The 23,457-nt window shown below is 43.5% G+C and overlaps 1 protein-coding gene across 1 annotated transcript; it reads left to right on the plus strand.

The window, feature by feature from the left end:
• The first annotated feature begins 9,097 nt into the window (after positions 1–9,097).
• On the plus strand, positions 9,098–22,748 carry LOC110086487 (serine protease 33). Its single transcript, XM_073004504.2, has 6 exons — positions 9,098–12,968; positions 14,951–14,977; positions 17,754–17,919; positions 19,535–19,812; positions 20,548–20,735; positions 22,437–22,748. The coding sequence occupies exons 1-6, from the start codon at positions 12,917–12,919 to the stop codon at positions 22,692–22,694; spliced, it is 969 nt and encodes a 322-aa protein (XP_072860605.2). The 5' UTR covers positions 9,098–12,916; the 3' UTR covers positions 22,695–22,748.
• Positions 22,749–23,457: the final 709 nt, after the last annotated feature.

Here is a 23,457-nt window from a genome sequence, read left to right on the forward strand (position 1 = left end):
GTATGTATGTATGTATGTATGTATGTATGTATGTATGTATGTATGTATTCTATCTATCTATCTATCTATCTATCTATCTATCTATCTATCTATCTATCTATCTATCTATCTATCTATCTATCTATCTATCATCTTCTGCAGACTTGTTTTGTACAAAATACATAAAGCCTTCTTGTATGTAAAGAATATCTCCATTATATGTTCTTTTGAAACAGCTTGTCATTCTTCATTATAAGTTGAACACTTTTCTGGAAATGTTGCTTAAGAGAGGAAGGTCTACCTGAGCATATTATCACGCCATGATTCTTTTTCATACTGTAGGCATTGCTTTTTATGCTATTCTGTGTTGATGTGCGTATATATTTTCAATTTGCTTGCCTTTTTTTGCCCCATTGATTTAACAAGGCTGCAGATACCACGTGAGAAATTCATGATAGTGCAGGGCGTGACATACAGAACAAGTCTTCCCTACGCACCTGAACAATCTCTGGAGGCAAAAAAACCTGAGGCTATACTACTTTGGGTATGCCATGACAAGACAGGATTCCCTGGATTTTTTTAAAGTTTGTATCCCGCTCCCATTCGTGTCACAGCACTACTCTGGGTGGGTTACAACTCATAAAATAGACAATGGTACTGTGAAAGACTTCTCTGGAAGCATTCTCCATCTCTAGATCGCTGAGCTCAGGGGTCCCTCTGCTATTTCATCCTCAAATAACATAATCTAAATGTTGACAACCCCAGAGAGATAAAAAGCTTGTTTGCTCTCTCCGGGAGGAAGTGATTCCGACTGCAGCTTCCCAGTTAGAAGCGCAGCTGCCTTAGGAAAGACGTGTGATTATCCTCCAACCTTCTTTCACAGCTTTGCAAATTAGCTTTATTTTTTTTTTTTTTTTTGGTGAGCAGTCTTGCGCAGCAAACAAGTTTCATTTCCATATGCAATGAGTTTCGTTTCTGTGCTGGTGGTCCTGCATCTTTAGAAAATACCATTTCCCCTATTTTCTCTTTCACCCCAAAGTGTGCCCCAGAATTGTGGCTCTTGGTGTCTCTTAAATGGGAGGCAAATTCTTTGGAATCCAGATATCCAGCATTAATGCTCCACGCAGTTTGCCTTCTACCTGCAAAGGTAGCTCTTGCAACGTACCCACAATCTGACTCTTTACCCCATTAATAACCATACACATGCTTTTGTGAATCGCATCTTTTTTCATCTGTTAGAACAAGGGGCACAGAAGAAATAAGGTTCAAAACGCAGGTACTATTAATGTCATAGACTTCAGGGTGTAAGTTACTGCATAAAAGTGATGCATATTCAGGCGTCAAATAATCTTTCCACTCTTGACTTTGAATTCCCATAAGCTTTCTCATAAATATCTGTTCGTGACAGTTTAAGATTACAGTATTTACACCATCTTTTTCATATGTTTCTTGTAAAAATACAATGCAGTAGTGTTACCAGCCAAATCTGGGTTCTAAAATTCTCTGGCAAGGAATCAGGCATAGACGCAAATAGCTGAACCAAAGGCCCAATTTTATTTGAATAGCAGCAAAGAAAAGGTAACCTGGGATTTTTTTAAAAGCAGAGAAGGACCCCGCCCCAGAATACAGTGTACACATGTTTTATATGATACACAGAGTCATAAAAGCACTAAAATTTTATTGGTCATTTGGATTCAGTTCCTCATTGAGTAGTGATGCCAATTAAGTTAACTTATTGGCTACCTATTGATATGCAGATTGTGTGCTCATGTGTTCTTTGCTTATGCTCAGGAAGCATCTAAATGTCTGGGGAAAAGAGTACCAATTCCTCTTATCTTTTGGTATGTCTATGTCTAGGCTTTCCTGGGCCCTGATATATGGCCTTCACTCTCCGGCTCCCCTGCTGGTGATGTTCCAATTACAGTGGTGCCTCGCTAGACAGTTACCCCGCATGACAGTTTTTTCGCTAGACATTGACTTTTTGCAATCGCTATAGCAATTCGCAAAACAGTGATTCCCATGGGGGAATTTCGCTGGACAATGTTTGTTCCCGGCTTCACAAACCAATTTTCGCTAGAAGACGATTAGCTTTTCGCTAAACAATGATTTTGCTAGACAGCGATTTCAGTGGGACGGATTATCATCGTCTAGCGAGGCACCACTGTATTGTCACCTGGTTCCTCCTTGGCCACATTCCTTAGCTGGCCATCGGCCAGATCAAAGGTGGAGGGGTGCAGGGAAGAGTAACTAAAGGAAAATCCTATAGTATCTGAATGCTTCTCTGCTAGGGGTTATACTAAAATCTAGTTTGATTCTGCTCCGGTATCAGTAGGACCCCTGTATTCTCAGGGAAACGATTTCCAGCCCTCTGCCTTAGCCCACGCCCCTGGCGGATGCTGAAAAATGCAGAACGCTATGTATTTTTATTTATTTATTTATTTGATTTCTACCCCACCCCCCCTAGACAGCGTCTACTTGGGGCGGCTTACAAATGTCATAAAATACCATACAATAAAACATCTTAATCATTAAACAATTATAATGAACGCAATACATAGCAATCATAGCATAGTCTCTTCCTCCCTCTAGCGGCCAGTTATGGTATTAGATTTTTCTTTTAATATTTTTAAATTGTGGATAAATAAATCAGCAGATACTGATCTGCCACCAGGTGATTTCGAAATCACCATTTACTTCAGAAAGATTCAGGTCCACACTTCAAGTCCTTTAAAATAAAACTTTGGTTTATTGAATGCATAGATTAATTCGTGAGTATCTTCAGTATTTAATCATTCCTCAGAAGTTCCCCAAACTACACATTCTATTGCACACCCTGACTCTACTCTCAGTGACTCAATCTGACTTAAACTCACATTCTGACTGAAAAATTGACTCAGGCTCTGCCTCTTATAGCATGTCTTGGCTCCGCCTCTCTGCAACATTAATATTCATAAACCATTACATAACAAACATGAACCATAGATCAAATAAATAGAGAACGCTACAGAGGAAGACTTCTTAAATGTTACCCTTGGATAAATCTCATCATGAAGATGTACCACATCAAACAGTGGCTCTAGCCACATGGTTATGCTTGATAACTGACCTCCATAGATGCTGCTGGTTGTAGGACCTCCACTCTACTTGCTCCCAAAAATGTCTTCCAAAGAGGTTTAGTCTCCCGAGGAACACCTGAGTCATTTTCTCAAGAAAAAAATTGCTGGGATGAAATCCATAGGAAAGAACTCATAGCCCTTTGGTTCTATGAATGACCACATTTTAATTCACCTGCTAAAGGTCATCTACAAAACATACCTGTATCTCTGTCCTGAAGTTCTTGACCCAAGCCAGTCTCCCAGGGTCTTTCTAGACAAGGCACCGATTCCGGATTTAGAAACTGGTGTACCTTTAAGAAGAATGGACTGCATCTGTTTGATGAAACACAGCTTTTCCTCCATCCACATTTGGCAAACTGGCTTGCTTTTGTTTTTGTTTTGCAACCACAGTTGACTGTTTCCAGGTCTGATGTTTCAGGCAACTAACCATGAAACTTCTGTATTGCCTGGAGGGATGACAGTTCTAAGGGGAGGTTAAAACATGCCTTCACAGAGGTAACAAGTAGGTGGGGTTTGGCATGATCGGAGTGCCTGTTTTTCAGCACCAAAACTCTGCAGGCAGATTCGCCATGCCTAGAAAGGGCTTCAAATCCAAGTCTACCCTATATGGAAGCATAACTCTGGTCTTGTCCTTCACTCCCCCATGCCCCCAGACTTGTTATAACTTATCGTTGGTCAGGGTTTCTCTTTTTGAGTCAGTTCATCTCATATTTCATCTCCTTCTATTCCTGCTGCCTTCAACTCTTCCCAGCATTATTGTCTATTCGTGCAACTCTTGTCTTCTCATGATATACCCAAAGTATAATAATCTCAGTTTAAAGGTAAAGGTAAAGATTCCCCTTGACAATTTTTGTCCAGTTGTGTTCGACTCTAGGGGGCGATGCTCGTCCCCATTTTCAAGCCATAGAGCCAGCGTTTTGTCCAAAGACAATCTTCCGTGGTCACATGGCCAGTGCAACTTAGACACGGAACGCTGTTACCTTCCCACCAAGGTGGTCCCTATTTATCTACTTAGATTTGCATGCTTTCGAACCGCTAGGTTGGCGGGAGCTGGGACAAGCGACGGGCGCTCACTCCGTCGCGTGGATTCGATCTTACGACTGCTTGGTCTTCTGACCCTGCAGCAGAGGCTTCTGCGGTTTAGCCCACAGCGCCACCACGTCCCTGTCAATCTCAGTTTAGTCATGTTTGTTTCTCAGGGATATTTCATGTTTCATTTGATCTAGCACCCACTTATCTGTCTTTCTGGTGGTTCATGGTATCTCTAAAGTTTTCCCTGGATACTTTTAGAAATTAAATGTGGGGATTGGGGGAAGAAGATGGGATAGAAACACCAGGGGGAAGATGATATAATTTCACTCTTCTTTTTTCCAAGTGAAGAGACCCAGAGTAGGTGGGGGCATAGAAACTGTAAGGAATTACTTGACAGAGGGGCAATAATGGGAGAATAAGGAAAACCACAGTGCAGAAACAGAGATTCATATTAGTTTAACAAGATGGCTTGTCCAGAAGAACCATGCAAAACAGATTTCCTGTTGCAAAGAGATTCAGGCATGAGACAATGCATCTGGAGAGATGCAAGGTGGATTTGGCATGGATATTTGCTTATACGAAGTCAGTGGAAAGTCGTTATAAGCATGGACGGCTTCTGATTAGGGCAAGGGGAGCATCCAGGGGTGTAACTAGAATGGAACAACTGGACTTTGCACCATTACATCATTTAGAAGGTTGTTGTTTAGTCGTTAAGTCGTGTCCGATTCTTTGTGACCCCATGGACCAGAGCACGCCAGACCCTCCTATCTTCCACTGCTTCCCGGAGTTTGGTCAAATTCATGTTGGTAGCTTCAGTGACACTGTCCAACCATCTCGTCTTCTGTCGTCCCCTTCTCCTCCTGCCTTCACACTTTCCCAACATCAGGGTCTTTTTCCAGGGATCTTCTCTTCTCATGAGATGGCCAAAGTATTGGAGCCTCAGCTTCAGGATCTCTCCTGCCAGTGAGCACTCAGGGTTGATTTCCTTCAGAATGGAAATTTCGAAGGTACCCAAAACTAAAATCTACTGGTGAGTGTAAGGCAGCACCTCCTGATTCTGTTCCTTTTCCTCTTATTTTAAGCACAACCTTTATTTTTGGGGTGGGAGACATTATATTTGTATCCTCATTATTTCTTGGAAAAAAAACATGCCTGGGAAATCATGCTGCTTGCCCTGAGTGCCAAAATGGCTAGTTACCTCCAACATTGGGACGAATCTCCTGAATAGAAAACCCCATATGATTACCAAGCAGAGGAAGGGGCTTTTAGTGCACTTTCCCCAAACTTTTTCATGTTTTAAAATATGTATGTTTGATATTTTAATTGTTTTAATTCATTTTCTAAGGTATTGCTCTTTAAATAATTTGTCCGCCGTTTGGAGTACAGTACCTTTATTGGGAAAAGGGTGGGATAAAAACAAGGAGTAACAAAACCAAAGAGACAAGCAAGCAAGCACGCAAGCAATGGAGGCGCAGGAAAAAAATTCCTTACCGTGACGATCTTGAACCGTCGGCTGGTTTTTTCCTCCCAAGCCCACAACAAAAGGAACTTGACAGGAAATATTGCCGGATCAGGATCCCTCAGCGTTCCCCGTTATCTTCGTCTCCGGTAAAGAAGCGTCAACGTCGGTTCCTCCAGCGACGTTACATTTGGTGAAGCACCTATCCTTGGCGTTGCCGTTCTGGATGCGAGGCGCCAGGTCATTTTAAAAAGAATGGCGCCTGAATGAGGGAAAGAAATAAGAGCGGCGCCTTTTGGACGAGCGCCCGCGCTTTTCCCTGAGACGATCCCACGATTTTTGGGCGCAATAAGAAACCAGCGGATCCGCAGCTCCTTTCTCTCGGGGTGCCAAGCGAGCCCATAAAATCGTTACAGGAGGCAGGTCGTCGCCTTTGCGCCTGCGTGCCTTTTGATGGCATCCATTCTTACTCTACAGCTACTCGGAGTCGTGTGCGTGGTTTTCCTCGCACCAAGTCGCTTTGCATTCACAATAACCTTGTGAGGTAGGTTACCTTGAAGGATAGTGCCTCCAGTCCTGCTGATCACTCAACTCGGGGGACTTCGGGACTAAGCAGGGATTCGAACCTGCAGAGGCAGGGTAGGATCGCCCCCCCCCCCAGTGCTGAAATAAAAGGCAAACGCCAGCTTGATTCACTTCTGGACATGGAAGGTGGGAAGGGGAGAGAAACCTTCTCTTTTTTTTTTGCCTTAGGTGGCAAAGAATCTTGGGTCCTCACGCCAGGCAGAGTGGACCCTTCAGCAACAAAATATAACAGTAAGTGCATGGGGCGGGCTTGGTCTTTCGGATGAGACTTCTGTGTTGAGGAAAGCAACTCTTCCTATCTTTCAGGTGTCTCCAATCCACCTCATTATTTTGCCAAGGCTTTCTACTGAAGCGGGTTGGAGTGACAGGTTGCCAAGCCTGGGAACCGGAGTTCCAGTTCCCACTAAGCTTCCCAGAACCAAGCCAGCTTTGCTTTCCCTCTGTCTGTGTGTGTGTGTGTGTGTGTGTGTGTGTGTGTGTGTGTGTGTGTGTGTGTGTGTGTGTGTGTGTGTGTGTGTGTGTGTGTGTGTGTGTGTGTGTGTGTGTGTGTGTGTGTGTGTGTGTGTGTGTGTGTGTGTGTGTGTGTGTGTGTGTGTGTGTGGCTAATGGTATTATGTGCCCTGCCACCTGTGTGGCCCTGCCCAAGCTTCACAACCTCAAAGTTTTGTGTGTGTGTGTGTGTGTGTGTGTGTGTGTGTGTGTGTGTGTGTGTGTGTGTGTGTGTGTGTGTGTGGCTAATGGTATTATGTGCCCTGCCACCTGTGTGGCCCTGCCCAAGCTTCACAACCTCAAAGTTGTGTGTGTGTGTGTGTGTGTGTGTGTGTGTGTGTGTGTGTGTGTGTGTGTGTGTGTGTGTGTGTGTGTGTCTAATGGTATTATGTGCCCTGCCACCTGTGTGGCCCTGCCCAAGCTTCACAACCTCAAAGTTCTAGCACCACCAGAAGGATGGACTAATGAACTCTTTCTGAGCACTTCATACCCTGTTGCTGTATGTCGTAATTTCTGCCTTAATGTTGACCCTCATAGGGTCGTCTACCTAGGTGAGATGTTCGAGGAATGTTTTACCAGTGCCATCCCACCCCCATGAGTCTCTACAGCTATGCAGAGTTTTGAACTCAGGTCTCCTGAGTCCCAGTCCATCACTGTATGCACGACACCACACCGGCTGTCATTATACCTAGATTAGCATCAACTTGAAAGCACACAATTTCATTTCAGGAATGGGTGTGCTGGTGATGGTGGCTGTGGTCTTTAGAGATCTGTATCAGAGAAGGTAGGATCACATAGCTTTTCATATAGGAAGATCTCAGCAATGGAAGAGCCTGCTGGGGTTTGTTGGCACTCAGCTTTACATTCTGGTTTCAGGTCTGTGTTATTATTGTACAGTACATCTCAGTTGGCTCCATACCACGACCAGCCACTAGCTGGGAGTAGATCTCACAAAATTGTGCTCTGCAGAGTATTTTAAAGAAAAAAAAATCTTAATCAGCAATACTGACTCTTTATGAGTTGGCATAATTTCCAGGTAAGAAACAGAAATATTTGAGAGAAGATCTACTTTGAACAATAAGTCCAGGGCCTTTTCTTTATTTATACAGCAGTGTGTTTAAAAAAACAACAACAACACTTGAAACAGTACCATACGTTCACCAGTAAAAACAGATGTTCTTTGCCCATTTGTCAGTGTTCCTACATTTCAGAAATCCGGAGGATTCCTCAGGGAGAGAAGGAGGAACGGGAGGGAGGGAAAACCCCCAGACCCTTGTTTTAAAACCAAACATCTGTGGTTGAAGCTATAGCTACAAAATCAAAGAAATTCAAATGACATTCAATCACATTCCTATGTGGACGAGAAGCGTTCAGTTGGGGTGAGATTTGATGCATTACTGATCGTATGTTTTGACTGAGGAGTTAGAACTATGATTTGTAGTTTGAAAAAGTAAGTTTTGCAATCTCAGGAGTAATTTCCTGAGAGCACATGCCCACATTGATATTTAAGGTGCTCTGGAAAATGTATATGTTTAGACATTGGCAGCTTTTGGACTTAGGTTGTTGTGACTTCTTTGGCTTCAAGCAATGTGGCTGTTGACATCTCATTTACACTTCTATTTACTAGCACTGATTCCCGGAGAACCGGCTCTGCCAGTGCCCGGATACTCGGCTACTCCCATGGGACGTGAGAGGGGGCTGGGAGTGTGGAACCGAAACATGGAGTAGAGTTTGGGAATCAGAATTCGCAAGAGAAACTAGAACAGTTGCAATGTCTTTAATTACTGGATTTCAATGTGCACTCAGACTTTTGCTCTACTAGCTAAGCCTTAAATCTGTGGATCTGGAGCCTCATGATTCAAATTCTAGGGCAAAGAAAGGAGGCTGTGAATGATTTGCAGGAGAGTGGGAAGGATTCCTGATTTCCATTCGCTTAAGAGTAATGATAAAAAATAGTTCCCCCTGTAACAGGCAGTCGCAATGAGCAAAGTCTGGTAAAAAAAAAGGGATGTGGTGGTGCTGCAGGTTAAACCGCAGAAGCCTCTGTACTGCAAGGCCAGAAGACCAGCCTTCGTAAGAGCGAATCCACGCGACGGAGTGAGCTCCCGTCGCTTGTCCCAGCTCCTGCCAACCTAGCAGTTTGAAAGCATGTTAAAATGCAAGTAGATAAATAGGTACCAACATGGTGGGAAGGTAATGGCATTCCGTGTCTAGTTGCGCTGGCCACGTGACCATGGAAGATTGTCTTTGGACAAACACTGGCTCTATGGCTTGGAAACGGCGATGAACACGAGTGGACTAAATGCCAAGGGGAACCTTTACATTTACCTTTACCTTACCTGGTAAGATACTAGGTGTATATGTGTGTATGAAACAACAATGGGCTCAGTTTTCACATGGAAAGAAAATACTTCTGGGCTGAGCCAATACAGTTTTTTTCTTTAGGGCTGGACAGGCCATTAACTATGGCCTCAAATGATGGAGTGCTGGGGCAGTGGTAGAGCTGTTACCACCACCCATTCTCCGCTGCCTGAGCTGGCCCACCCCCAACCTCTTACTTTGAACTGATGCTTGCCCAGTTTCATAGCATGGTTTGGCTTTAGTCAGCTGTGTGAATAGTGTTTCCACCAAGTGTTCCTGGAGTCAAAATATCATAGGAAAGTTGTTGTTGGTATTGTGGTTGTTGTCATGCTGATTTATGGTGATCCGATGAATGAGCCATCTCCAGAATGTCCTGTCCTCAACAGCCCCGCCCAGTTCCTGTAAACTCAAGCCTGTGTGGCTTCTTTTAGGGAGTTGATCCATCTCATATTTGGCCTTCCTCTTTTCCTGCTGCCTTCCACCTTCCCTAGCATCATTGTCTTTTCCAGAGACTCTTGCCTTCTCATGAGGGGCCCTAAGTAGCACAGCCTCGGCCTCAACATTTTTTTTGCCTCCAGAGATAGTTCAGGCTTGATTTGTTGTAGGATTCATTTGCTTGTGTTTCTGACAGTGCAAAATATCCACAAAACTCTCCTCCAGCCCGATATTTCAAAAGAATCATTTCCCACCGTCAGCTTTCTCAGCCGTCGACTCTCACATCCATAGATGGTGATTGGAAATACAAGAGTATGGATGATCTTGGCCTTGATCTCCAGTGACACATCCTTACACTTGATGATTTCTTCTAGTTCTTTCATGGTTGCCCTTCTTAGTCGCAGTCTTTTTCTGATTTCTTGGCTGCAGTCTCCCTTTGGACTGATGACTGAACAAAATCTCTCTTTCATCTTTTTCACTGTCAATATTAAAATTGTGTAGTCATGATTTTTGCTTTTTCTTGTTCAGATGCAATCCTGCTTTGCACTTTCCTCTTTCACTTTCCCTAACAGCCATTTCAAGTCATTGCTGCTTTCTGCAGTTAGATGGTTTTATTTGCATATCTTAAATTACTGTGCAATGATAAACCTAGACAGCATCTTAAAAAGCAGAGACATCACCTTGCCGACAAAGGTACACATAGTCAAAGCTATGGATTTTCCAGTAGTGATGTATGGAAGTGAGAGCTGGACCTTAAAGAAGGCTGACCGCCGAAGAATTGATGCTTTTGAATTGTGGTGCTGGAGGAGACTCTTGAGAGTCCCCTGGACTGGAAGGAGAACAAACCTATCCATTTTGAAGGAAATCAACCTTGAGTGCTCGCTGGAAGGACAGATCCTGAAGCTGAGGCTCCAATACTTTGGCCATCTGAGAAGAGGACTCCCTGGAAACGCCCCTGATGTTGGGAAAGGGTAAAGGCAGGAGGAGAAAGGGCCGACAGAGGGCGATATGGTTGGACAATGTCATTGAAGCTACCAACATGAATTTGACCCAGCTCCGGGAGGCAGTGGAAGACAGGAGGGCCTGATGTGCTCTGGTCCATGGGGACACGAAGAGTTGGACACGACTTAATGGACTAAACAACAAAAAATTACTGTGCATTGAGCAGGGAGTTGGACTTGATGGCCTTATAGGCTTCTTGAAACTTCAGGATTCTATGTTTCTTCCACCAATTTTCACTCCTCCTTCATCTGAATAATATATTCTGCATACAGATTGAACAGATAAGGGGATAAAATGCATCCTTTTCTGACATGTTTGCCTATACTATAGGAAACTGTTCTGTCTCTCTGTATCTTGTGCTAACAGCAACTTCTTGACCATGATACAAGAGGAACAGGTAAATCAAATCAAATACAGTGGTGCCTCGCTAGACGATTGCTTCATTTAACGACGAATTCGCTTTACGATGAGGTTTTCGGAGCAATCTTGCACTCCGTTTAACTATGTTTCCTATGGGCGATTTTCACTTTACGATGTTAGGGACCTTGCCTTACAAGACGATTAAATTTTAGGTCCCTGTTTTTCGCTTTACGATGTTTTGCCAGCTCGGGTTTGATTTGCTAAACGGGTTTTTAAATGGTTGCTAATTCATTAGATGGCTGTCTTCGCTTGGGAAACGCGTTTCGCTTAACGATATTTCCTATGGCGATTTTCGCTTAGCGACGATTTCGCTTGACAGCGATTTTTTGCGGAACGCATTAACCTCGTCTTGCGAGGCACCACTGTATAAAATCCATCTTTGCTGCTGTTCTGTGCTGCTCTTCTTCAATTCTCAGTTGTAATTGCTGACCAAACCGGTTTGAATAATACACCAGATTATGTAGCAAGTGCCTTTTTCAGAGTGGTAGTGGGGCAATAGGGTTGGGAGTTCCCTTCTCATGGCTGTTCCAGATTTACATATAGTGGGATTATCAGGTTTCTTTCCTTCTTCCTCCTCCTTTCAGGTCATTTTCTCTTTGCCGCTTCTCCACTTTAGTTAGAGAGGCCACCTTGAACACACTAGAGACGACTCAAAAGCATTTCAGTCGCTAAGTTTAACAACCTTTCCTGCTGCTCTATCTTTACATTGAAAAATGTAAGTAGAGATTTAGCTTTCAATGGTAATCCATCTCCCCCCGCCCTGGCTTTGTCCTAAAGTTTCCTGGCAGAGTGGTTGTAATGCCAGTAAAATGTTTCTTAAGGTGAGTTGAGCAGGAGGCAAACCCTTTGTGGGGAGGTGGAAAATCCCTTCTCCTGCCAGTTCAGCTCATGTTAAGAAACAATCCTTTTAATGCCCCTCCCAAACTGGAATAAAAAAAAAGGACATGTTTGTTTAGGAATCAGGTTGTTTGGATAGATTGGTCACAAACCATTTAAAGGGTCTATTGCCGGTACTTTGAACTGTATCAGGTTCTCCTGGGAATAAATAAGTAACCACTATTGTTCCTGAAGGCAGGATTTCAATGACTGTGACCTTCCTTTCCCTCCTGAATGGAACAAAACCCTACTAAGTGAAATGCTCTGGGGTTTTTTAACTGCAAAGTGAGGGTGATTTTGATCGGTCCTTTTGCACTTGGCAAGCCTATTATTGTTCTTCTTTTCACACAGGTGTACTCATTCTCTCTCTCTCTCTCTCTCTCTCTCTCTCTCACACACACACACACACACACACACACACACACACACACACACACACACACACACACACACACACACACACACACACACACACACACTTACTTCACAAGCGATCAGCATGGTTGGAATCGGATTAGTCTTACTGTAGTGAAAAGGCTTACACTCCAAACCTGGGCAGGCAAACTCTTCTCATTCAATATTACACCCTTATTTGTACATCCATCTGTATTTTAGAGACACTGGCATCAAGCAGGTTTTTTGATTGTTGTTTTTTGGGCGGAGGGGGAACATGTATCAGCTTGTGATATTGAGTACATCTAGCCCATGGTTGCATATGATGGGTCTCCACTCTCCTCTTTCCTTGTCTTCTTCTTCCTCATCTGCCTTTATAATTTAATACTCCACACAAACGGCATACATACCTTGCCTCTAACCTGTCGCTCTGAAACCACTAGTCTCTTCTCCCCACCCAGAGATGGAGGTGGAGGCAGAAATGGATAGGATAGCTTGGCTTCCTGGTGAGTAGGCAGTTGAGCTGGCCTCACCAGGTAAGCTGGTGGGTGGAGTATGGAGGACAATACCTCACAGCTCAGGTTTAGCTTTTTGGCAGCCTCCCTGGTACTGTGCGACACCAAGAGGCTGCTCATTTTTTAAAAAAATTTCTTTTTGGTGTTGTGCACCAATCCTGTCCAAGGGTTTCCGGGCTTAGCATCCCAGTGCACAGCATCCCCCTGTCTCCTTCCCTGAGCTGACTGTTCATCTGGGCTGTTCATCTTGGACCATGCTGAGTCTCTACTGCTGTCAAATTGTGCTGCTATTCTTGTTTTTACAAGGTGAGTGACCAAGAGCACACAAATATAAATGTGTGAGGTGTGTGTACTTGTCTTAGAACTTGGGGGAAGAAGGTTACTTTTTGGAGGGTTCTGGGAGACGAAGTCCCAACATTTATTTTTGGTGTCTCTCTTCTAGTGATGGAGGTGGAATCCTTCATCTCCTGTACACCAGACTGAGAGAGAGAAGACCATTCAATTTTCCCAGCTGAGGCAAAAAATTCCTGCCGTTGGAAGATGGCACCCAGGACACCAGGATTTTCTGGGAAGGGAATGAGATAGGAGGACGTTAGCTAGACCAGGAGTTCTCAAAATGTGATCTGTAGACCCTTGATGGACCGTCCAGGTGGTCCACAGAAATGCGGCACCATGCTTAAGAATATTTGTACTTGATCCTGGGCATAATTTCATTCTTCTGATGGCAGAGATTGACTTTGTTTCATCCAGGCCTGGATTTTCAGGCTAAAAAGGCTCTAGCTGAGGTTTCTTAGTGATTTTTTTAAAATACAGTGAGGGTGAAGGTGATGCATATTTTCCTTAGAATTCCTGCGCTAAGGCAACCCTGTCTAGCTAGGCCTGCAATTTTCATAATGGGGCCCTGGTGCCATTGGCTATGATGCTGATGCTGGCAAAAATGTATGACAAAACTTTAAGTCCGAGAACTTACTTTTTGAGATGACAATATCCTGTGTTCTACAACCAATAGAGCCATTGACTGGCGGGGTGTGTGTGGGATTTTGAGAGTAATAATCTAGGGAAAATAAGAAGAAAAAGAAAAAAAGAAATTTATCAGGTTATTAGTAAAGTAAAAGTCATGTGTATGCTTTGTTTTTTAGAATTATTTACTGTGTTACCAGCCAGTTTTCACATAGGTCATAATTAAAAAGCTATGGGGCTGATTCTCTGGAGGATGGATATTTGGACAAATAAGTAGGTTTGGGATCTGGGAGCTGTGAGTTCATTTTCTCTCTCTCTCTCTCTCTCTCTCTCTCTCTCTCTCTCTCTGTGTGAGACCGCAATTTAGTTATTTCTCTGCTACAGTTCCTCTGTCTATTCATCAGCTGACGGCCAGGGGAGATGCTCAAGTAGTGGAACATTTTACTTGCTAGGGTAATGTTGGCAAAAGTTGTTGTTGTTGTCTCAGGTTATATTTCACCCCATAGTGCTAAAGCAGTCTTGGGTGATTTATAACATAATTATGCAAACAACACTTTGTCCCCCAGTGAGCTGGGCACTCATTTAACCAACGTTGGAAGGATGGAAGACTGAGTCAGCCTTGAGTCAGCTACCTGGATCCCTCAAGATCAATCTCAGGTCACAAGTGGAGGCTTGACTGCATTACTGCAATTTAACCACTGCCCCAGTGAGTTGAGGAGATGTAGCTTTTCTCTTGCTTAAAACATGCAGGAATCACAGGAAACTTCACATATGTTTCATTTCTGACTGCCCTGAATTTGGCAGAAGCACAGGAACTTGGTCTCACTGCATGTAACAATCCTAATTTGGGGAGGGGTGTGTATGTTAGAGAGAGTGAGGGAGGGAGAATTTCACTCTTCACAGCCATTACAGTATATGTGCAACATTTTAGAATATTCTTGCCTTGTACAATTAGCCTCTGGCATATTCTCCACTGGACTGAAACAGTTTGTACCTCTGTTGGCCTCATGGGAGTTTTCAATTCTCTCTTTGTTCCCATGACTGTAATGCAATGCTAGGTTGGTTGGCATTGCTGGTTATCACACTCCAGAGGTAGATTCATTACAATCCCGGAGACGAAATCTCCTTTTGACATTCCTTTGTGGTTTTCACAAAAACTTTCCATGTTTGAGGCTCAGTTGCATTTCACTGCTAACAGGGATTTTCCTGAAATGCACGTACTTGACTGGTCCTTCCTGAGTCAAGATAAGCAAAGAGCCCCCCCCCTCCTCTATCTCTTTCCCAAGATTCCTGGTATGCCATTCTGATTCCACTTTTTTTGTCTTCAGGTGCTGAAAATACTCCTGCACAAACAGGTAAGAAACCATACACCTGGCAAAGAATGACTAGGCCTGATAATGTGAGAACAAGCTCAAGGATGGTGGTGGGAGATGAAAATTCATTTGCTCTGGACCTAAGCACTTGTGGCTGAAATTATCACACATTCCTTCCATGTTTACTTTATGTCATTTCCTATGTTAAGGGCTGACCACTGATAGGCTGTCCCTGTATATCCAACCATCTGAGTCCCTACTCTGTCTCCCAGAGTCTGGAAAAGTTACTTTTTTGGACTATAATTCCAAGAATCCATGCCCCACCCAACATGACCTTTGGTTCTACAAGCTAGAAGAGGCTGGGGACAGTGATCTTCATCATTAGTTTTGTCCAATTTCCCCTCTTTCCCCAGATTCTTATATTCTTTGTTTTTAACATTTCAAGCCGTCTTGAGTCATCCTGTGGAAAAAAAGTGGAGTAGAAAGGTTTTTAAAGAAACAATTCATCTTTCTTCATTTAAGATAAAACGCAGGCAGCCTACCTGGCATGTACAAGTCTAGAGACAGGAGGGAAGAACTACATGCCACAGATAGAAGACAGGCTAAAATCCTGTCAACGGAGCTACACTGCATAAGACTGAAGACACCATCTTCCATGGCATCGCACCCAGAGTTCTGAGGCTCCCCTGTTAATCCTTTTGGTCATGGAAAAAAGCTGAGCAGCCTATTGCTTATATATCTCTCCATAAGGCACTCTTTGGGTGGTTTACAATTTAACTATTCAGGCTATGAATAATGCAGGTACCGAATTTACCAGCCTAGGAAGAATGGAAGACTGAGTTCAACATCACGGTGGCTACCGGAGCCCACTGGGATCAAACAGCTTGTGAGCAGGGTCCAGTCTACAGTAGTGGAGTTTAACCACTGTGCCATGAAACTCCAGCTGATGTGGAATGCGGGAGAAGTCTTCAATTTCCATAAGCATTGCTAATGTAGATGATTTTCGGAAACCTAAGAGTTTTCTCCTAGCATTCAAAGGGGATTGATGAAGGGGGTTGCATTGGGCCCTGAGATTTCAGGGGGATTTTGGAAATACTTTATTTCTGAAAAATCTCTGCAACTGATGACATTATGGGGTAGAACTCCCCTGACAGGATTTCAGTCATAACATGTCCTGCAAGGGTTTTCTCATCTATCACCATCTGATTTTCTGGCTCTGAGGTCCCAGCCTTCATCTGCCATGTAGAGAGGATGCTAGAAAGGCATGTTCTGAATGAAGGTACCTGAGAGCCTGAATTACCTGTGGATGGATGTAATTTGTATTCTTTCTTTTCTCATAAATACCAACAGCTTCCCCCTCTATAATTATCTTTTTACTTCACATTGTGTACTCTCTATTGTTTATACTCACACACATCCACCTACACATCTACCACACTCCATTGTTGTATGAAACACACCCGTCCAGCTACATACCTTCTACAGTTCTCTCTCTTTCTTTTTGCCCACAACAACCAGGTATTAGACATAATTTGATCTTGCTTTGATTTAGTTGATTTCATTTCTGAACCTACCCTGTGAAACTTTTTAGATTACAGGTAGGTGTCAGCATTGGTGGTAAGGAGGATGGAAAACAGGAAAGGCTCAGCCACACAAACAACACTGTTGGTAATCTCTGGAAAATGCTTGGGTTCTGACTGTGGCGAACCCACATTGGAAGATAATTCTGTTTTTCTTGAATAGACACTGAACATACCTGTCTGTGTGGATCCTATTGGATACATGGAAGCCACAGCCACAAAGTGGTTTGTTTCTGATCATAAACCTGATAATGGAATGCCCATTTGTTCAGCATATAATCTACCTGCCCACTTCATATTTCTATTTCTACAAAACCAGTTTTCCTTGTGTATGATCCCTTCCTTCCCATACAGATTCCTTTTTCTTACGTATCTTTGCTTAGTTTTTTCTCTTTCTCCAAGCACCGTCATTTCTTGCATTTCTCTGTTTATCCTTCTGTCTTTTTAATGTCTGTCGATGTACTCCAGTACAAAAAACTGAAGAGTTGATTTGAACTTAAAATATCAGAATCTAAATTTTAGGTCTGTTATACTGAATATATTTTGAGACAGACAGATAGAGGAAAAATATAGTATCTGCCTGTCTGATCATTCATCTGGAAATCAAGGCTTCTGTGCTCGTCTCTCATGCCTGGACATTTGCATTCCTACAAAACAAAAACAGCTACTTCTCTTCTTTGTTTTCTTCTCACTGTAACAGAGAGCAAAGGGGACTCTGGTGGCTGTTTATCAATGCTTTGAAGAGAGAGATACAAGCATATCCTTGTCTCTATATTTATACAGTATTAATAATAAAATGCCGTCAAGTCAATTCTGACTTATGGCAGCCCTTTTCAGGGTTTTCTAAGTAGAAAGGTAGAAAATCCTTGCCATTCTCTCCTTGTAGGGCTGCCTTGGGGCTGTGCAGCTTGCCCAAGGCCACATAGGCTGGCTCTATTCATAGTGAGGAACTGAAGTCCTAACCTCTGGCTTCACAGTCGGATATGTAACTCACTGAGCTGTTCAGCCCTACATATAACTTGTGGGCTGGATAGCTCATTTAGTTACGCATGCACACACATGCACACGCACACGTGTATTTGCGCACATGTGCACATGCAGATAGAGAGTTGAATGCTGTGTTTGTGTGGCTTGCATCTGCTCTGGAATGGCAATGAACACATGTGGAGTGGGTGAAATTGGCCACCCTACCCTTGCCTTTGGGCCCTCTCTGAGCTCCTCTCCTCATTTGTGTGCAGCCTGTGGCCGACCCAAAGTGCACTCCCCTCGGATCGTTGGAGGCCGAAAGGCTGAAGAAGGGGAATGGCCCTGGCAAGTCAGCATCCGAGAAAACAGGCTACATGTGTGTGGTGGGAGCCTCATCTCATCCCAGTGGGTGCTGACAGCTGCTCATTGCTTTGATGGGTGAGTAGAAAGATCATGCTGAGGAAGTGCCATCTAAGAGGTTCACAATCTTTTCAGTGTGATTTTCATCCTAGTACATCACTAAGAATGTGTCCAGATGGAGGGTTTATCAGGCCAGCAGAAAATACTATGCAGCTGTATATATATATTTTTCTCCCTGAAATATCTGAAGGAAGCAAAATGGCAGAAGGAGGAGAAAACAAGGAAGGGCTGCAGGTTGACGTTAGTGCCTTCTGAAGCCCTTGTGAAATTCAGTGACCAAATGAGGGCAGCAGCCTCATCTGAAACTGCTGGTAGTGCTATGAAACAGCATTAGGGGGCAATTCAGTATAATTCAAGGGGCAATTCAGCAATAGATGAACTCTATGTTACTGATATGAAAATAGCATAGATCTGAAGGCAGTCACCAGACATAAATTTTGTGGACTTGAAATAGGGGTGTCTGATTGGAGAACAATTGGTATTTTGGATAATTATGAGGATAACCTGTCTCAATAACTTTGCCAGTGAAGGGTGATATACATGCAAATTATTGTTATGATGTCTCACTAGAAGTATAGTTACCTCTATTCAGCTGGGAGCTGAATATTTTCCTTGGTTATTTATGTTTAAATAGCCCTACATATTATCTGACATGGTGCAATGTACTAAACTGTGTATAGGGCTGCAGACTAGACATGGAGACGAATATAAAAACAAATCAGGATATTCGTTAAATATCCCTGATTCATCAGATATTTGTTCCTTCATATTCTTGGGGTCCAGAGACCGCCAATGAATATGAAGCAACAAATATAACCCTTTTATATTTATCCATTCCCTACTGGGAATCTCACCCCCAGGGCTGGAGGATGGCTTGGTTCCCCTTTCCTCCTCTTTCTATCCCTGTGCGGCATAAGAAGAGGAGGGAAGGGATCAAAGAGGGATTGCTGTGGGATGGCTTTGGTTCCTGCCTTTCCTTCTGTTAGCAAGAGGAGGGGAAATGGATTAAAGGGATCCCCCCAGCCTGTCTGCCTTTGGTAGTGGGCCGGGGCTCTCTCTTTTTTTTAGATAGCCCCATGGGGTCAAAAAAGAGAGACCCCCACGAATGACAAATTGATTCGTTGTTTGTTGGGTCACTGGGTGGCATGGTTTGTGGGTCATCAAGTTTGACGACCCATGAACCAAGACCAAGCGCCATTTGGGTGCTTCGTCCCCATCTCTACTGCAGACTAGAAGAACATATAAATGCCGCAGATTTTCAGAAAAAAAGAGACGTCAGTTGTAAACTGAATTATGAATCATGCTGAATTCAAATTGTGACTAGAATAATTATTAATAGAATAAATTGATAAAATTATTGAAAGTGTTTAATGGCTCAATTGCCACTGAATTATCACAACATTTCATTTCTAAATGTGTCTTAATCCTCACTGAAATTAGCACAACCTGAATCAATTGGGCTGGGATTAGGTAGATGGCACAATCCATCCTGGTCTCATCATCACCTTTGAGGTTGGTTAACTTGAGAAGTCATCTTTCCAAAGGTTTCTTGGTGAACATCAGAGCAGGGAAAAGATTTGAACTCAGACCTTTCTCATTGTAGAAGGCCCTGATCCTTCCTTAACTTCCACAGACCACTGAATCCATTTCTGTACCGAGTGCACCTAGGAGAATACGAGCTTCCCAGACCTGCAAAGACCATGATCTCCTCTGCCATCAGCCGGATTATCGTGTACCCACATTATGCTGGAGATGGACTCAGTGGCGACATTGCACTGGTTCAGCTGAAGGAGCCGGTCAATTTCTCCCGAACCATTATGCCCGTCTGCCTACCCAATATTTCAGATCCAGAACCCTTCCCTGCTGGGAAGTCGTGTTGGGTCACAGGGTGGGGCAACCTCTACCCAGATGGTAAGAAAGAACTTGGAGCTTTCTTTGTTCAGCTGTGTGTTTCTGGAAAGCAGTGTTGCTTCATGGTTTCAGGTACAGTGGACCCTCGACTTACAAACGGCTCAACTTACAGATTTTTCGAGTTATAGGCTTCTCTGGCTGCAAAATTTAGGTTCGACTTGCAGCCGGAGAATCGACCTACAGACCAGAAAAAAACCAAAATGGAACAAAAACATCCGGTTATGGATTAATCGGTTTTCAATGCATTGTAGGTCAATGGAGCCTCGACCTACAGACTTTTCGACCTGCAACCACTGGTCCAATATGGATTAATTCCGTAAGTAGAGGGTCCACTGTAAAAGGGTATTGTGTTGCTGCAGGAGAAGGGGAAGGAGAACAGGAAGCCCAAGCATAGTCGGAAACAATATCTGTGAAAGAAGATAGAGAACTGATAGGGAACTGGAGTAATTCCTAATTAATAAGAAAGTGGTGCTTGAGACTAGATATTTAGTCTGGACAGAATCAAAGAACAACTGTTAGGCCAGTAAACAAACCACACCTTATGAATTGGCAGTTCGTATCCATCTCTAGTTATGAGCTAGGCAAATGTTTGTTCCGAGCCAGATAGTTGCAAAAGTTAGCAGCATTGCTAATATTGAGATTGCTACGGAGAGCAGTGTGACATAGCCAACCTATTATTACATTCTGTAATAATCATTACACCCTGTAATAATCGCCTCCTTTTTCTTTCCTCAGCTCCCTTCCTCACTAGGACCCTACAGGAGCTGGAGGTGCCAATCATAGGTGTAGAGGAGTGTGACCGAATGTATCACAATGACTCCTATTCTGACAGTGAGACTGAGACTGTACCCAAAGGCTACAGGCTGATTTATGAGGACATGATCTGTGCTGGGTTTCCAGAAGGAAAGAAGGACTCCTGCCAGGTAAGAATGGTAGAGTCGTCAATCAGCAATGAGGAATATATACAGGATGTATGTATTTTCGGGTGGAGTGTGAAAAACACGTAATTGTATCCTGGTCAAAGAGGCAGGATAAGCAAAACTAATGATCATTAAAGTGATTACAGTATTGGTCCAGAACACATGATTAATAAAAATATTAGATTGTTCTGGGTTTTTCGGGCTCTTTGGCCGTGTTCTTAAGGTTGTTCTTCCTGACGTTTCACCAGTCTCTGTGGCCGGCATCTTCAGAGGACAGCAAGGTTGCTGTCCTCTGAAGATGCCGGCCACAGAGAATGGCGAAACATCAGGAAGAGCAACCTTCAGAACACGGCCAAAGAGCCTGAAAAACCCAGAACAACCATTAGATCCCGGCCGTGAAAGCCTTCGTGAATATATAAAAATATTAGAAATTAGTCTTTGGAAAATCTACCCAACTTTCCTACCACAACAGAAGCTGCCAAGGAAGCCTTATTCAACATTCAAAAGTAGGCATGGGCTATTTGTATTTTCTATCCTTGGGGATATGAATATGAATAGTGACACCAGAGGTGGCATGGAGGCCCATTGCCTCCTTCCAGTCCACTCACCAGTTGTCATGCAGCGCAGGGGTCCTTTGTCATCATTGTCATGCCAATCTGGGAAGGAGCCCAGCTGGCACTTCCCCGCCTCCCCGTGCAGTCGAGTACTACAGAAAGGAGGCGGGACGGGAGTCTCCCCACTCAGCTGATGAATGGTCGGCTGCGCAGGGAGGTGAGGAAATGCTGGCTGGACTCCTTCTCGGGTTGGCATGATGATGATGATGATGAAGGACCCCAGCACTGTGCAGGTGAGTGGCCTGGCTGGTTCTGGGGGAAGGGAATGGGCCTGCACAGCACCTGTGGTGCCACTATTCATATTCCAGGGATATGAATATGAGCTGGCCATGTCTATTCAAAAGCATGCAAAGCTTTTGCCACCTGATGCCCTCAAGATGTGTTTGATTACAACTCCCCCTGCCAATGACCAGGCTGTCTGGAGGTGATGGGAGATGTAGTACAATGCCTCTGGAGGCTATCAGGTTGGAGAAGGCTCCTCTTAAAGCAATATCTACACATTATCACCAACTAACATTTGAACGAATGGGTTCCATATCAAACCAAGCCTGAACTATCTCTGGAGGTGAAACTATTGAAACTGAGGCTGTCCTGCTTTGGACACTTCATGAGAAAGCAGGATTCTCTGGAAAAGATGAGGCTGCTGGCAAAGGCAGAAGGCAGCAGGGAAAGGTGGAGAACAAATACAAGATGAATTGACTTCCTAAAGCAAGCCACATGTTTGAATTTGCAAGAGTGGAGCGGGGCTGCTATGGAGAGGACATTTAGGAGATCACTCATTCATGGGACCGCCATAGGTTGAGGGTATCTTGACAGCACATAACAACAACAACATCTGCTAAAGAAAACAACTTCTATTACCACTGCTAGTAATATTTTCTTATTCTGTGTATGGCAGGGCCTTTGAACTACTGTAACTAATTTTTGGGGGAGCAGAACTCAATTTAGGGAATGGTAAATATTGCATTTGTACCATCAGTTCACACTTGATAAACTTATATCGTATTTTATCTGTTCAGTTTTCATAACTCTAATGATCTGTGTCTTGGATGTTTTTCTCCTCCCCTCCCCTCTTTCTTTTGTTTTAAAGGGTGACTCTGGGGGACCTCTAGCCTGCAAAAAAAATGACACTTGGTTTCTGGCTGGAGTGGTCAGCTTTGGGTTGAGCTGTTCGGAACCGAACCGACCCGGAGTCTATACCCGAGTCAGCTCCTACATGGATTGGATTCAGCACACCATTGTGAAGAATACGGACTCTAGTGGCAACACACATCTTTCAAATGCAAATTCTAGCAGCCTCTTGGTTTTGCTCCTTCTTGTGGGTGCTTTGCCCACTTGGGCCCTTTAGCGTGACTGATCTGAAACTGGCTAAAAGCAAGATTAAAATGAAAGTTCTGTATCACATGTATTGCATAGTATTATATCCCTCCTAAATTCTAGTGATGCCTGTAAACAAACAAATGTGTTTGATATGATGGAACGTATAGAATCATAGAATAATTGGATTGGAAGGGGCCTATAAGGCCATCGAGTCCAAACCCCTGCTCAATGCAAGAATCCAAGTCAAAGCAGATCTGACAGCTGGTTGTCCAATTTTCTCTCTTATGCCTGTACTTAAGGACACAACCTGCTATGGGTTTATCTTGGTAACAATGATAGTTACTCTAGTAATTTAATTTCATCTGAAATGCAAGCTAAGTATTTTTTTTATACTGAAATAAATGTTTTGAAAAAGAAGAAATCTATGGACAGGATCCGGCTGTAGATATCTGGTGCTGGAACAGAAGAATCCGTCTCTTCTCCATTTCAGGTGATACCAAAACCAGCTCTGGAAGACTGCAAACTCTACCAGACATAGTTGTTTGGCTATACAAAGAGCTACAGGCGGAATGGGAAGGGCAGAAAGTCCCTAAAGTTCTCTTTGCAAAACACTGAATTTAGCTCAATGTATTTCCTCATCATAGCCATTAAAAAAGGAGGCAAGGCCTTTATGACTAATAAATAAGCACAGCTGGGCATCATCAGTGATACATTCCACTTATTGTCTGGAAGTTGAATCATCATAACCAACTCTCCTCAGAATGAAGAAGCTACTGAGTGGTGAAAAGTTT

Source organism: Pogona vitticeps, chromosome 6 (genome assembly GCF_051106095.1).
Source record: "Pogona vitticeps strain Pit_001003342236 chromosome 6, PviZW2.1, whole genome shotgun sequence".
Lineage (NCBI taxonomy): Eukaryota > Metazoa > Chordata > Lepidosauria > Squamata > Agamidae > Pogona > Pogona vitticeps.

Bases quoted from the DNA above. Each gene is read 5' to 3' on its own strand.
- LOC110086487 (XM_073004504.2), top strand. From the start codon at position 12,917: ATGCTGAGTCTCTACTGCTGTCAAATTGTGCTGCTATTCTTGTTTTTA. The intron at 12,969-14,950 runs GTGAGTGACCAA...TTTTGTCTTCAG, and splicing joins GCTATTCTTGTTTTTACAAG to GTGCTGAAAATACTCCTGCA. The intron at 14,978-17,753 runs GTAAGAAACCAT...ATTTGTGTGCAG, and splicing joins AAATACTCCTGCACAAACAG to CCTGTGGCCGACCCAAAGTG.